Below are 15,688 nucleotides of genomic sequence, written 5' to 3'. Positions count from 1 at the left end.
GATACCTATAGCATAAAATTATTGTGAGGACTATATAGAGAAATGGACCTGGAATTACTTTTTAAACTGTACAGTGGCAGAAACGTACATTATCCCGATGTGAATATGGTTGGAGTGAATCCTAAAATAAGGGATGGTAAGGAGGTATTTGGCCACGACTCACATTATGTAGGTAGCTACTTTTACAGTGTATTGAACTTGTTTTTGAAATGAATAATGAAGTGGTTGCAGCAGAGTAAAAAATCTTAACAGAAAAAAGGTGGGGGGGGGGGCACTTCTAAAATCTAGCATTTAGCCAGTCAGTTTGGTGTCTTTACTTCTACCGCGTTTCAGCTTCCCGAAAATCCCAAACTCTCCCACCATCTCTAACTATCCTAACTGTGATCAGGTGTGCGGTATGTGCCGCCTGGTTTCCCCTCAAGCCGGTGTTACGTCATCAGATTATGACGTTCCGCCCCCTGAGCGTGCTCAATTGTGAGGTCACACGCTCTCTCGGGTATATAAAGCTGGACGCTGCCTCCCGTCCCACTTGCACCAGGCAGTGAGGGACGCTGAGCATCGAGGCCCTCGGCTTCCCGGGCGGCTAGCGGCCCCCTGCTTCCCAACTGCCAGCTGAGTGCCTCAGTGCCCGAGAAGAGGGAAGAGGTTTGAAGAGGCACCATGAGTCTCCTGTTCCTACTAGTGAGCAGCATTCTGTTCGCCTTCATGTTTGTCTTCTGGAAAACCTGGTTTCAGGTAAAGTGTGTAAGAGCGGTTGGAATTAGATGAAGCTCGACAAATACATGGCTTGGGGAGGGAGGTGTGTTTAAGAGAGTAGATAAATAGTAAAGTAAGAGTAAGGCGGGGGTCACCCCATTCCTTTTTCCTTTGAAAGCGCTCAGATTTTGACTCTTTACCTCACACTTCTCCCATGTTGACCAGTAGTTCCACAGCTGTACTGTGTTGTGAAAAGCCCCAAGTCACTAGTTGATGGGGTGAGTTTTTCATCCACTCGAAAAGTACAGCACAAAGTGTCTATCTGCCCCCTCCCATTTTAAGAAACTGTACCTACTCTCTTCCTCTCTGGCTTTTACTACCCCCATGTGATTTTGTTTGCCTCTTCCTCCCTTGTATTTTCGTTTTCAGTCATCTTTATGACAGCTTTGGGTGGGGGAGGGGACATCACAGATAATTAAGGTCAAAATGTGGGTTTCCTGCTGATGTTTAAAGTTCCAAGTGAAGTGCTTTTAGATAAGTATCAAACAGGGTCCAAGTATAGACCTACTGGAATGCCCAAGAAATGTAAGCCAAGGCTATGGTATTTTGGCATCAGAAGGCTACTTTCATTTTTTTCTCACTTTTTGTTTGGGAAGGACATATTTCCAAATTAATGTATTCATTCAACAGATTTTTAATCTTGGGGGAGGTCAATCAGTTCACTTTGATAAATCAAGACTAAGAATGTTATTATTTGGTGGTATTTGGACATTGCTAAAGTCAATAAACTACATATGTTTAATTTCCTTCCCTTACAGAGAAACACTGGTGAAATGTCATCAAATTCAACTTCTCTTGCACTAGTAAGATCATCCTTTTCTACTCAGTCAACTAAGAGCAATACTGATAAGAGTCTTTCGGTCAACAGTCTCTCTCGGGATATCTTAATTAATTTCCCACACTCAGTAGCTATGCAGAAGCGAATATTGGTAAACCTCAGGATCGTGGAATACAAGCTGGCTGAACTGGAACAATTCCTAGTTACTAAGGGTTTAAATGGTGCATTAGTTAACCGGAAATCCACTGACAAAGCCTACAGAATGTAATAACAATTGAGGCAATCATTAAAGGGACTTTGAGTGGATTCATTTGATTATATGTGTTTATACCAAATGAATTATTATTTAAAAGGGGAGGGGTGCCAAGTCAGATACAAAATCCAGACATTTGTCAGTTTGCTTACATTTAGAGAGTTGATTATGTTGCTAACATATTTTACTGGAGAAGGAATGAAAGCACAATAGAGAAAGAAACAGTTTGAGTTGTTTTCTTTTTAATTAGCTACAGTAAAGAGAATATAGTTGAGATACAGTGATTTTAACTTCAATTGTGAAAGTTTTTTTTCTAATGGTTTACAATACTGTAAATGTCTCCAAGTTTGCATTAAAGTTAATGAGATTTGATGGAACTTTTTTCCATTATGCAGAATAGTCTAACACTATTGAATCTGTGTAATAATACTAAGAGCTATCATTGAGCACCCTAAAATGTGCCAGGGACTCTGTTAAGATCTGTGCTTTACATACTTGTAAAGATAGCCACAGAAACTCTTAACTACTCTTCATAGTCAGCTATTGAAGTAGACTACTTTTCCAGCACCACCTCTGCTAATAATTAGATATTTCATTAGAAGTGTGCCTAAACCTTCCCTGAATTGCAAGTCACCTGTAGAAAATTACATGCATTTTTTTATTTGGTGAAAAATCCACACCTCAAATAGCACCAAAATATAATAATGGTAGAATGTATGTAATGTGGCTTAAAATTAAAGTATTTATATGCTGTATTTAGCAATCTATTTTAAATATTTTATAAAATCTAGTAATCTGTTGAAAGTCACTAACAGCATTTGACCTACCCTCAAAGAAAACCCTCAGAATATCTAACACAAGCTCATCTAATGTGTATGTTAGTTGCTCAGTCATGTCCGACTCTTTGCAACCCCGTGTACTGTAGCCCACCAGGCTCCTCTGTCCATGGAATTCTCCAGGCAAGAATACTGGAGTGTGTAGCCATTCCCTTCTCCAGGGGATCTTCTTGACCCAGGGATTGAACCCAGGTCTCCTGCATTGCAGGCAAATGCTTTACCATCTGAACTACCAGGGAAGCCTCAAAGAAAATCCTCAAAATATCTAACACAAGTTGATCATATATATGCACATAATTCACTGAGATTGTTCAATTATAGGCCTATCTATCTACCTAACTTCATACCCCCTGCCCCCAAATAAGTTACCAGTATAAATTAAAGGAAAACCTTAATCCCTTACTCATTTAATCTTCAATCAAAAGGAAAAGGAATTTAAAATATATAAGAAATTAATGCTTAAATTTATTCTTTTATTCATCATTTGACAAGAACAAAAAGCCAGCGGTAGTGTATGTGGTTCTTAAACATATTTCAGAGTCACAGATTTCTTTTGATACTCTGATGAAAAATAGGTACTCTCCCAGTAGAAAAAATGCATATACACATACATGTAGAAAAATATTACATGTAATTTCAACCTCATACAGTCTCTGAAGCCCATGTTAAGAACCTTAAGAATAACTGAAAAGTTTCTTGCATAGTTAGGTAATCCTAGATTGTGATGTTAAACCAGTTGTAAATGATATATAATCAGTGTATAAATCTATTAGTGATATGATGTTTTCATTATCTTTTGTAAAGAAATTGGCACATAGGACTTTCTAGCTTGGCTGCCCTCATTCTTGACAAGTTTCACAAGTTTATCTCCCATAAGTATGTAAATAAGTTATCACATGTAAATAGTAACTTATTCAAGTAAAACAATCATTCTACTTATCTATTAACTATATATTATAATCATAAGATCTTAGATTTGATTGAAGCCATTTCCTCATCAGTATTTTGTTCCATGTTCTATTTGAAATTAGACTTCAGGGTGTATAATGAACTACTTTAAATTTTGTGAAACACAGTAGAAATTAGATGAGTCATGTTTTTCTTCCACCCATAACCTACAGAACACATTTTTATGGGGAAAGAAATAATCAAAGCTTCTAGATTCCATTTTCTAGGTTTATCACTTACTGGCCATAGTTTTCTGTCTTATTTCACTATTTGTAAATGAAGAATATAACTACCAAGTTCACCTTAAAATAGTGAACTATGAAGGCATGAAGTTTTTAGACATGAATCAAAGATATTAAGCAATCGTCTTCATATACATAGTTCATTTTTTCCATATATACATATATGTATGGCATTTCTAATTTTCAATTTTACCACTTTCTTTTAAATATATTTATTTTCCCCAGCTTTATGGAAAAGAAACATTGTGTACTAAGAAATATAAGCAAATAGTATTTAAAAACTTTTATAATAGAAAATATAACTATTTTCTAAATAACCAGCTCAAAATAAAGCCTTCAGTATATTAGAAAAATATTGTAGTGATACAAAATTTTTATTGTGAAGTAGAGGCAGCTATGTATGTGTTAACAGATAAATTACATTGCTAAACATTAGTAGATTCACATTTTTGTATTACATTCCTGTTGAAATTGGAAAGCTCATAGATCTCATTCTGGTTTTCTACTGTCACTAATATTAGGTATTTCATGGTTAGTCTCTTTTTTAGAATCTACCATGTTCTCATATCTTTCCCCACGATGTTTTTCCAGATATGGCCCCCAGTTAGCAGCTGGTCTGCAGCAGGTTGCAATGCGCTGAGAAGCAAAAAAAAAAAAAAAAAAAAAAAAAAATTTATTATAGAGTGTTATGTCTTCCTGCTAACCAAAATGAAATAAGAACATAGAAAAGTAAAAAAGTGATCATCTAAATTCTTAATTGTCTACAGAAAAAAAAGATACTCAAATTTAACCAATTGTTAATAGAACTGTATTAACTACAAACTCAAAATAACTGAGTATGTAAATGAGCTCAAAAGGAAGTGTGTGAACCCATTCAAGCAACAGTATCACTTCACATACTTTGATTGAATTTCTATCCTGGCTTTAGAGTAAGGGTTAGGTTAGGATCTAAACCAGTGTATGACTGGGAAGTTTCAAGAATCAAAGGGTAAAGCCATTCATCTAGATCCACTAAACAATGACCTAAATCTTGAATCCAGTCTGACTTCTGAGCCTACCTAGACATTGTCCTACTGAGATATCATAATCAACTCCATTCCCTTAGGCCTCCATGAAAGAGGGATAACTCAGGGTCTAGATTGGGTTCAAGGTCATTTACCAGACTTTTTTCCATTTCTAACATGCTATTATGTATTATAACCAGATGAAGTTTTAAAGGTGAAAATTATAAAGGAAAAAGGTCAGTTGCTTTGTGTCATCTCAGTTCAATCCAGTTGCTCAGTCGTGTCCAACTCTTTTGCAACCCTATGGACTGTAGCCTGCCAGGCTCTTCTATCCATAGGATTCTCCAGGCAAGAATACTGGAGTGGGTTGCCGCTTCCTTCTCCAGGGGATCTTCCTGACCCAGGGATAAAACCCATGCTTCATGTCTCCTGCATTGGCAGGCGGGTTCTTTACCCCTAGCACCAAGATACCATAACTTTTATGTGCTAAGCATTTTGATAGGGCTTGAGGATATGATATCAATCAAGACAAGACCCCTTCTTAAGCTTATAGTCTAGTACATGGAGACACAAAAATATACATCCAGTATAATACAATGTTATGCACATAGTAATAGATAAATTGTATCAGGTATAAAAGTTACCTGAGGGGAATAGTGATTAATTTGATCTCATGTTCAAAATCTCATATTAACCTTCATTTTGATCATAAGTACTTTATATTATAAAGTATAAATAATATTAACATGCTTACTTGAAAGATGTTTCCTTTAGCTTGAATTATGTTTATGATAGCCATGATTGGAATCCAGATAATGCAGAAAGTAATCATACACCAGCCTAGAGCAACTCCCCAGTTAGGGTATGGAATTTGACCATACTTAGGTCTACGAAACTGTATCACTGACCAGATCAAGATTGACTGTGAAAGTAAAATATGAAAAGAAAATGGTAAAGATTAGACTTTATTGCATTAATGGTTTCAGTTGTACTAATTATTAGCAGTTGTATTCCATTTCTTAGAAATAATTTATCAAAAACAATTAAGATGAAAATACATTCAAGGTGAGATAATCAGGTAACTAGCCAGAAAATCAAATTCTAAATGAACCAATCTAAATAACTTGTATTTGTCTTACAAAAATTAGCATTGATACAGATACTTGTACAACACATATTTCAGTAAAACACTTTACCATAAAATATATCTGTTGAAAGTAAAATAGTATCTGAGATTTATATTATTGAACTTTTAACTTTACTTATAATAGCATGATTTTATTCTGTGCTATCTGGAGGAAGAAATATGGCAACCCACTCCAGTATTCTTGCTTGGAGAATTCCATGGATAGAGGAGCCTGGTGGGCTATAGTCCATGGGGTTGCAAAGAGTTGGACATGACTGAAGTGACTTAGCATTCTGTCCTGTAAGCTAGCCAGCATATCAGTTAGTTCAATGAGAATATAAAATACATTTTAGTGAACATGCCTTGCGCCTTGCTTATCAGTAGTTTCTATTTATTTCCCACTACACAGAGTACCCCTTACTCCACACCCAAAATGTACAGGCATTCACACATAGGTACATAGTTACCAAAGCACTTTCTTATTGAAAAAAAAAACATGCTTGGGTAACACAGTGAATCTTAAAGATAAAAACATTTTAAGGCCAAGTTTTTTAAAAAGTATTTTTAAAAAAACCCTACTAGACTGTTGCAGCATTAAAACTAATTATATAGAAATCTGTAAAGCAAACAAAATGAACAAAAACCAAAAATTCCTTTAATTTCATTACACTAAGTTTATTTCACAATTACCATAATTTCATATAATTACAAGAGAATGGATGAGGGATAGTGGAGTCTAATATGTATGATTTTATACAAAATAGATGATAATGTATATCATTTAACATCTAATACCTTTGCATTTTAAAGTAAATCAAGTTGTCAAACCTAGAAATCAATGAAATTAGCTGGCTAAAATGTCTAGTTAGATCTAAGTTGATAAAGGGCTTATTTTATTATGGAAACTTGTCAAATGAGGAAAACAATATTTAGTAGCACTGTCAAAGCCAAATATTAAAAACACCCTCTAAAATAAAGTGTAGATCAAATTACATAATACCCTTTCCTAGGAAAATCGTTGAAGCATGGAGGCAATGAGAACCAAAACTCATCCTCAATAAAGTTTCCCCCTGCCCCACCCCCACCATTATCTCTAGTGCATAGTAATTTTCTATCCCATAGAGTATTTACTTGGCATTCAGCCTTTTACTGTCCTGAACTGTTATTTAAAGTTATTTTTTGCTTTCCTTCAGCTCCTGCTGCTGCTGCTGCTGCTAAGTCGCTCCAGTCGTTTCCGACTCTGAGCGACCCCATAGACGGCAGCCCACCAGGCTCCTCTTTTCCTGGGATTCTCCAGGCAAGAATACTGGAGTGGGTTGCCATTTCCTTCTCCAATACATGCATGCATGCTAAGTCGCTTCAGTTGTGTCCGACTCTGTGCGACCCCATGGACAGCAGCCCACCAGGCTCCTCTGTCCATGGGATTCTCTAGGCAAGAATACTGGAGTGGGTTGCCATGTCCTTCTTCCTTCAGCTCCTAAATCGCACTAATTTTTAACATAAACTATTGCCTTTGTTGACACACGTGAGTTTTTGTAATTTCAGATAGTACTTTCCATAAAAAATATGAATTAATAACTGAGTGTTGTTTCTTAGCAATTAGTATATTTAGATTGAATTCCTTGAAGGCAGAGACTCGGTCTTAAACAGAGAGGTTAAGAACATTATAGGTGGCTCAGCATATTTTTTAGGGAATGAGCAAATGACTCATTTTTAAAAATTTATTGTATTGAAAAATTTTAAGTATCTTGTCCTAGATACTTTTTAGGATACCTTTAAGTCTCAAGTGGTAAATGTTTAAGCCTATGGCCTCAGAAATAATGCGACAAAGAAAGACACTGTAATTTCGGCCACTTGGAGACACTAGTCATGAAAAGTTGAAAATCATTGATTTTAAAATGATATTAATTTGCTTTATTGTATTTAATGTAAATAAGTCAAGTTTATCTTATAAGTGTTTAAATATATATATTATTGATACCAGATTCATGGCATGTTAATACTTACCATTAAAAGGATAGGTGTAATGACAAACCAGCAAGTTCTCCACCATAGCCAGAATATCCACCTTTTTGCTCCAATCATCATTTCTATATCGTCAATAAACCTGTTCCCTCCTAAAAACAGCAATAAAGAGTGCATTCAGCCCTTACTCACACTTTTATTCATTAATCATTCTGGCTCTAAGTTATCTTTCTATGTCTAAACATTTTCCTGTACTATAGCAATGAAGCATATAATGCCTTTAACTACATTTTATTCATAAGAAATTTTTGCCCAGTATATTATACTTAGTTATTATAGTAAACATAATGAAAAGGAATAAAACTAAGTCATTTTAATAAAATGTGTAGATAATTCTGTAGTCACTATTTACCATAAATCCAGATGACTCCTATTATTTCCAGTATAGCTGCAATCAAAATGCCCCATCCAGCACAGAAGTGGTCAATCAGATTAACCCAGTATATTCCAGCCTACCAAAAAAAAAAAAGTCAGTTACTTTTAAATATAGTTTTAATTACTTTTATGATTGATGAGGTACTCAGATTGAATCTACTAATTTGATTTTAACATTTGCTCCTTGGTTTCACCTCTGCCAAAATATAAAAGGGGAATGTTTCAAATGTAAACACAAGTTGGGCTTTAAATATCTCAAACAGGCTGTACCTTTTATTCTATACTGAGTCCCTATAAAAAAAATAAGCATTTAGAATAGTTAATTATGAAATTGAAAGGTAGTGTGCTCTTTTGTAGCTGCCAAGAAATACAGCCTATGTTCAAAGTCTGTAACTATTGTAATTGGGGAAATTGTCCACTATTGGGCTCCCCCTGCCAAATTATACATGCTATTGAAATTGTGTTATGATGGGAAAAGAATCTGGGTTAAAACTCAGAAAATCTTGAAGTCTGTACTAAACATACTCTTAAACCGTGGCTTCCTCATTTAGATTATAAAGTACATTCCAACTAATATTTTGTCTATGAAAAAATACTGTAGTATACCTGAGTCACACAGATGAGGCCAAGGAAAAACAAAATCAAGCAGCAACCCAAAGTTATGGGAGCCCTCATTTTCTTCATCACTTTGGGAAATAAATCTTGAATTGTCGTGGTAATTGTTTCTTCAGAAGGAAAAAAATGACATGTAAACTCATTTGCCAATAATTTTAATCATAGAAATCAACTTCTATTAATAAAAGTTACAAATATATGTTGAGAATATACTCTGGGCCCAACTTCTTGCTTTTAAAAATCCATAGGGTCCTTTCTCTTGGCAGTCACCACTTATCAGTTCTGATAAAAAAAATCAAATACAACTCTATTTGTTGTTTTTGGTCTGTTTTGTAAGGTTTTTCATTGGTAGCAATTATAAGGTAATAGTTTCCCGAGGGCTGAAGAAGTTTGAAAGAGGGTTATAGGGAAGGAAGAATTTTAGTAGAACTTTTAAATAAGGTGAATTCACATGGAGACAGAAAGGCCTTCTAGGTTTTTAAGAAGTAAGTATGTTCATGAAACAGGGTACTGGCTAAAAGTAGAAGGATATATGAGTAAAGGATTAAGAAACATGTTTGAAATTTTTGGAAGGCTTTGAAAGTCAGCTGGAGGAGGCTGGACTTTATCCTATAAATTATTAAAATGTTTAATGTAACAGTGTGATATGACAAACACTGTTTCAGAATTTTTAGTTGTGTACCCTAGGGCAGGAGGAGAAGGGGATGACAGAGGATGAGATGGTTGGATGGCATCACTGACTCAATGAACATGTGTTTGGGTGGACTCTGGGAATTGGTGATAGACAGGGAGGCCTGGTGTGATGCAGTTCTTGGGGTCGCAAAGAGTCGGACACGACTGAGGAACTGAACTGAACTGAACCCTAGGGAAAATTCCTATGTGTAAAGAGAACCATATATAAGAATAATTACTGCAGCAGTGTGTGTAACCACTACAATATTGTAATTAGCCTCCAATTAAAATAATTTTTAAAAATTGGAAATAATCCAAATGCCCATAATTATGGTAACAGATTGTGAATTAACTTGGTGACTCAGATGGTAAAGAATTTGCCTGCAATGCAGGAGACTCAGGTTCAATCCCTGGGTCGGGAAGAGCCCCTGGAGAAGTGAATGGCTACCCACTCCAGTATTCTTGCCTGGAGAATTCTATGGATGGAGTAGCCTGGCAGGCTAAGTCCATGCACAAAGTGTAGCAAAGAGTCAGACATGACTGAGCAACTAACACATGTCTGTGTATCAACATGGATTCATAATACATATAAAGAGCAACTGTCAGAATGGTATGTATGCTATGAAACTTCCCATTTATGTGAAATTTAAAAATTCTATCTTATTTATCGATACATATAAAATGTACACAAATAATATATATAATCCATGGTGACAGTTGCTTTCTAGGAAGGAAGAAATGTGAATTGTATTAGGCAGAGAAACATAAAGGACTTCAAATTTATCTGTAACAGTTTATTTTTCTTAAAAAAATGTCTGAAGCAAACATAAAATATTAATGTCTGTTCCTTTTGAGTATCTGATACATGAATATGTTGTATTTTTCCATATTTAAAATTTAAGTTAAAAAGAATTTTCAGAAAGATCATTCTGAGAGTAAAAACTAGACGGGGGCAACAAGGGTAAGAAAATAATGTTTTGAAGTAGAGTAAAATATGAGAGGGATATGTTAACATTGGGAGTATTACTTACCAATGGAAGCGAACTGAGAGTCAAGACCCAAAGTCAAAAGCATGAAAAAAAATAATACGGACCAAAATGGCCCACCTGGGAGTTGAGCTAAAGCTTCTGGATAGGCAATGAATGCCAAATCAAAACCTAGGAAAAATTAATGGAATGCAAATTAAAGAAATTCACATATTTGAACATTTTTCAATGTAAGATACTAGAAAAATCTCAATTTGGCAACCCAATGGATAATATACATTCTTTAGCAACTGTTTCACTATCACTTTTTTAAAGTGTTTATGTAGGTTGTTCTATAATATGATAATGTAAACATGTTATAAATTAAGCTAGTGAGATAAATTTTGTAAATGGTACATTTCCCACATAAGAAATGTTAATTATATCACTGATGTTTAGCTGATTTTATTTTTTTAATTAATGAAGAGCAACTGTCTTAAACTCCAGTCAACTCTCTTTCCAATGTTTACCCAATGTCACAATATGTAGTGTCATTTATTTTTTTCACTGTACATTTCACAGCTGTGTAGTGCCAACTTATTTTTTTATTAAAGTATAATTGATTTACAACAATATTCTGTTAGATTTGGTATACAACATAGTGATTCTGTATTTTTGCACATTATACTCCATTATAGGTTAATACAAGATAACAGGTATAATTTTAGTGCCATTTAAATTATTATATGGACACCTGCAAGATTGTATGTAATAAAACTATAAATTGAATCTTATTTTCTATTTGATGTATGTTGCCTTTAAAGACACTTGTTAACATTTTTTAAATCATATTATATGATACTTAGTTTAAGTATTTTAAGTGTCTCCAACCTCCCAGGGGACTGACCTAGGCTTCAGGAGAATTCGCTTCTAGCCTAGGCTCTATCACTTCCTAATTATTTGATCTTCTGCAAGACATAACATTTCTATGCTCAGTCCCATCCTCTGTAAATGAGGAGCTGGACACTACATGATCTTCAAAGTCCTTTCTAGTCCCAACATTCTATTCTCATTCATCAATCTCTCCACCAAATGATACTAACAATAAATAGAAATTTAGTAAGAAAAACCAACTTAAAAGAACCCTAGACTTCTGTTCTTAAGAGTCTTCAAAAGTGAAAGTGTTAGTCGCTTAGTTGTGTCTTTTCGACCCCATGGACTGTAGCCTGCCAGGCTCCTCTATCCATGGAATTCTCTGGGCAAGAATACTGGGTAGCCTGTCCCTTCTTGAGAGGATCTTCCCCACCCAGGGATTGAACCTGGGTCTCTTGCATTGCAGGCGGATTCTTTACCATCTGAGCCACCAAGCCAGATAATTAAAGCATCTCTAGTTAATGTCTTTAAAGTTAAGACGTTCATTAATCAGATTCCTTTAAAGCTGAACACAGCTGTATACTCAAAGTCAGTTGGGTTTCAATCTATATGACATTTGTGCATTTTAAAAATTAAAAAAAAATCAGATCTAATAGTATAATTGTACATGGATTAATTTTCATATATAGTTTCACATATTCATATATATATTAATACACACATGTATATATATGTATGTGTCTTTATATACATACACGCAAATGAAGATAATGAATGTAAAGTGCATAGTGTGATGCCTAATACTTGCAATTGTGCAGTAAGTAGTTCACATTAACAGTAAGTAGTTCATATTAAGCACTAAACAAAATTTGGAAAAAGCTTTAAACAATTGTTCTGTAATGTAGTCTTGTTTCTCAGATCATCTAAGAATTATTATATGATTGAAACAACCAAGTTATTTAAGATGAAATGAGAAAGAAAACTCAATACCCTAAATCTTGAGTGCTTCAATTGCTATAAAGTATATCAGTGTTTCTTAAATGAGCTATATAGAAGCTATATATAGCACTACATACCTGATTTTACAACTTGCGTGACTTCCTTTCCAGATATATGAGCCATGTGTCCCAATATAGAAAAAATAGCAAATCCAGCGAACACACTAGTAAGACAATTTGTCACACAAACTACAATGGCATCTGAGTAGCAGTTGTTCTTGAACTTATTGTAAGATGATAAGGCAACCAAACCACCCCAGGCAACTGACAGAGAATAAAATATCTGTGTGGCAGCATCTTTCCAAACCTATAAAAGAAAATAATATTTAAAAACACAGTCTTAATTTTTCATTTGTATAAAATATTTCATATATACAGGTGAATAACTTATAAAAACAAAACAAACACCTAAATACCCACTACTGAGCTTAAGAAATAAACTGTTGCTAGGCTATTAAAGCCTCCCTGTGCTCCTTCCTGATCATATCACACTTCCAACTTCAGTGGTAACTGCTATCCTGACTTCTGTGTTTATCATTTCTCTGGTTTTCTTCATATTTTTACTATCCTAAACAATATGGCATTTAGCCTTGCATGTTTTTGAGTTTATAGAAAAGCTATCTTAATGCATGTAAACTAATACAACCTGCTTTTTCCATTCAGTAGTATATGAGATTTATCCATTATCAATTTGAACCATTTGAAATTTCAATTCAACTAAATGTTGCCAAATTATTCTCCAAAGTGGTTGTATCAGTTTGCACTCCCACCAGATGGTATGAGAGTTCTCACTCCCCCACATCCTTGCCAACATCAATCAGAATTTTGAATACTGTCCAAACTAATGGCTGTGAAATGAGAGTGTTGATAACCTTAAATAATTTATAAGGCTTAACGTGTTTTTATTTGTTTATATTCTATAGTTTTTTTTTTTCCTGTGAAATTCTTGTTCACATATATTGCCAATGTTTTGTTTGGGTTATTTGTCTTATTTGATCTCTAGGAATTCTTTATGTAGTCAGATTCTAATCCTTTATCTGTTATACATCTTAATTTTTTCTCCCAATTTGTGGCTTTTTCCCCCCTCTTAACATTGTGTCCTTTGATGAACCAAAGATTTTGTTTTAATGTAGCTGAAGGTATCTATCTTTGATTTTTACGAATTGTCCTTGATTTCTCTGACTGAAAAAAAGAATCCTTAGCCCAAGGTCATAAAGCTACTATCCTATATTTTCTTCTAAAAGACTTAGTTTTGCTTATTATCCTTAAGTTTAATTCACCTGAAATTGAATTTAATGGATATTACATTAGAAATCCAAATACATTGTTTTCTAAGTGAAATATCAATTGAAGATAACTGATATTATCCATTGTATTGTTTGGATATCAATTGTATCAATTGGATAGTTCATCCCTTTTCCATTGATCTGCATCCCCACCTCTGCCACATATCAAGTTCCATATGTTCACAAATCTGTTTTTGAGATTACTGTTCTGTTCCATGGGTCTGTATGTCTATACCTATGCAAAAGCATTATTTTAGCATTATTATTTTAGCATTAGCATTATAATACCATTTCACACCTGGTAGGACAAGTCTTCCTCATTTCTTAAGAAACGCCTTGCTTTTTTGCATAAATTTTAGAATAAATTTTCAGGTTCTATGGAAACTGTGCTGGGAATTTGATTGGAATTCTGTTTACTCCACATATCAACTTGGGGACAATAAAAACATATTCTTAACAAGGATAATACTAGGGAGTTTTTAAAGAATGATGATACATTTAGATATCCCTTCAATCATCCAGTTCTCTCATTCCATGTTTTGATTAGAGCCCCATGTAGCTGGCCTCATCTCTTTAAGCAGTGCTCACACTCTTCATCTAATTCAATCCCTTTATCTTTCCCCCTTTCACAATTTACCCCTCCTGTGTCTTTGCTAAAGGGCAATAATTAGTCTTAGAAACTAACCTAGGTAAATCCATCTTAATAGTGAAATTCTATAGATATACCATTACTCTGAAGAAAAATCTAATTATGGAGACTTCAAATAATAGGACTGGCATATATGTAGGCAAAAGTGTATTTTTAGTCCATCTGAAAATATGATTGGTCAGTGGAAGGCAGGCCATGTTAACATGGTGACTTAACAGTTCTAGCTCTGGAATCGAAAAGAATGAAGTCTAAATCCAATACCTCTCACTTTCATTAAATTTGATTCATTTAAAATCTTCAAGCCTGTTTCATCATCTGTAAAATGGAGATGATGATGATAATAATAGTAGTAATAACTATGTGTCCTAAGAATGATGTGAGAATTAAATGAGATAACATTTACAAAGTAATTAATAGGATATTCAATGATAGCTATTATGTTTTTATGGAAAAGAAATATAAACTGATACTCAGTTTCATTTGTGGAAGTTAAAAACAATAATTTTCTCCTTGAAAGTTATATAATCTATTTCCAATATCAATAGAAATAAAGTTGCTAGGAGTAAATAAATATTTACTAGGTCTTCAGCTTGATATTAGATGATTATTATACTATAATTGCTTTTATAATGGCAGGAAGCCAGTAGAAAGTAAAATGGAAGGATAAATAGATGGGTGGGTAGATAGATGCATAGATAGACAGCTAGATCATGGTTATTTCATTTATACATTTAACAATTGGTTATATTTAAGTGGTGACTCGGCAGTAAAGAATCTGCCTGCCAGTGCAGGATATGCAAGAGACTCAGGTTCGATCCCTGGGTCGGGAAGATCCCCTGGAGAAGGAAATGGCAACCCACTCCAGTATTCTTGCCTGAGAAATCCCATGGACAGAGGAGCCTGGAAGTCTACAGTCTATGGGGTCACAGAGTCAGACATGACTTAGTGACTAAACAACAACAACAAGATAAGAAAATCATGTGAAAAATAAGATGCACTCATTTCTTAGGCAGTTGTACATATCAGGTTGGCCAACCCAAATGAACATTTTGGCCAACCCAATATTAAGAGATGAACATGCTTATGTTAGTCTCTCAGCTGCTTTGACTTGATATATTATGCATGCATATGTGAGTGGGGTGAAGGGGTCTGGAGGTGGTGTGGCAGGTCTCAGTTGTGTAAGAATGCTATGCATACCATGAATGATATAACTAGGCTGCCTAGTTCCAAACATACTTATCATCTCTATACCTACCCATCTCATGGCTATATAGAAGACTATTAGTT

At 34.6% G+C, this 15,688-nt stretch overlaps 2 protein-coding genes across 2 annotated transcripts in view; one reads left to right on the top strand and one right to left on the bottom strand.

Moving 5' to 3' along the window:
- The first annotated feature begins 558 nt into the window (after nt 1–558).
- Nucleotides 559–15,688, top strand: part of CT83 (cancer/testis antigen 83) — a 16,127-nt gene continuing 997 nt past the window's right edge. Inside the window, exons 1-2 of the mRNA XM_043896127.1 lie at nt 559–735; nt 1,515–1,559. Coding sequence (XP_043752062.1) covers nt 661–735; nt 1,515–1,559 — 120 coding nt within the window. The 5' untranslated portion in view covers nt 559–660. The remainder of the gene's footprint in view (nt 736–1,514; nt 1,560–15,688) is intronic.
- The window catches only part of SLC6A14 (solute carrier family 6 member 14), a 26,539-nt gene continuing 13,927 nt past the window's right edge, over nt 3,077–15,688 (bottom strand). Inside the window, exons 8-14 of the mRNA XM_043896126.1 lie at nt 12,545–12,773; nt 10,662–10,787; nt 8,950–9,068; nt 8,321–8,420; nt 7,951–8,060; nt 5,572–5,739; nt 3,077–4,449 (exon numbers count right to left, since the gene is read on the bottom strand). Coding sequence (XP_043752061.1) covers nt 4,303–4,449; nt 5,572–5,739; nt 7,951–8,060; nt 8,321–8,420; nt 8,950–9,068; nt 10,662–10,787; nt 12,545–12,773 — 999 coding nt within the window. The 3' untranslated portion in view covers nt 3,077–4,302. The remainder of the gene's footprint in view (nt 4,450–5,571; nt 5,740–7,950; nt 8,061–8,320; nt 8,421–8,949; nt 9,069–10,661; nt 10,788–12,544; nt 12,774–15,688) is intronic.

Source organism: Cervus elaphus, chromosome X (assembly GCF_910594005.1).
Source record: "Cervus elaphus chromosome X, mCerEla1.1, whole genome shotgun sequence".
NCBI lineage: Eukaryota > Metazoa > Chordata > Mammalia > Artiodactyla > Cervidae > Cervus > Cervus elaphus.
This window is presented reverse-complemented; position numbering and strand designations above follow the sequence as displayed.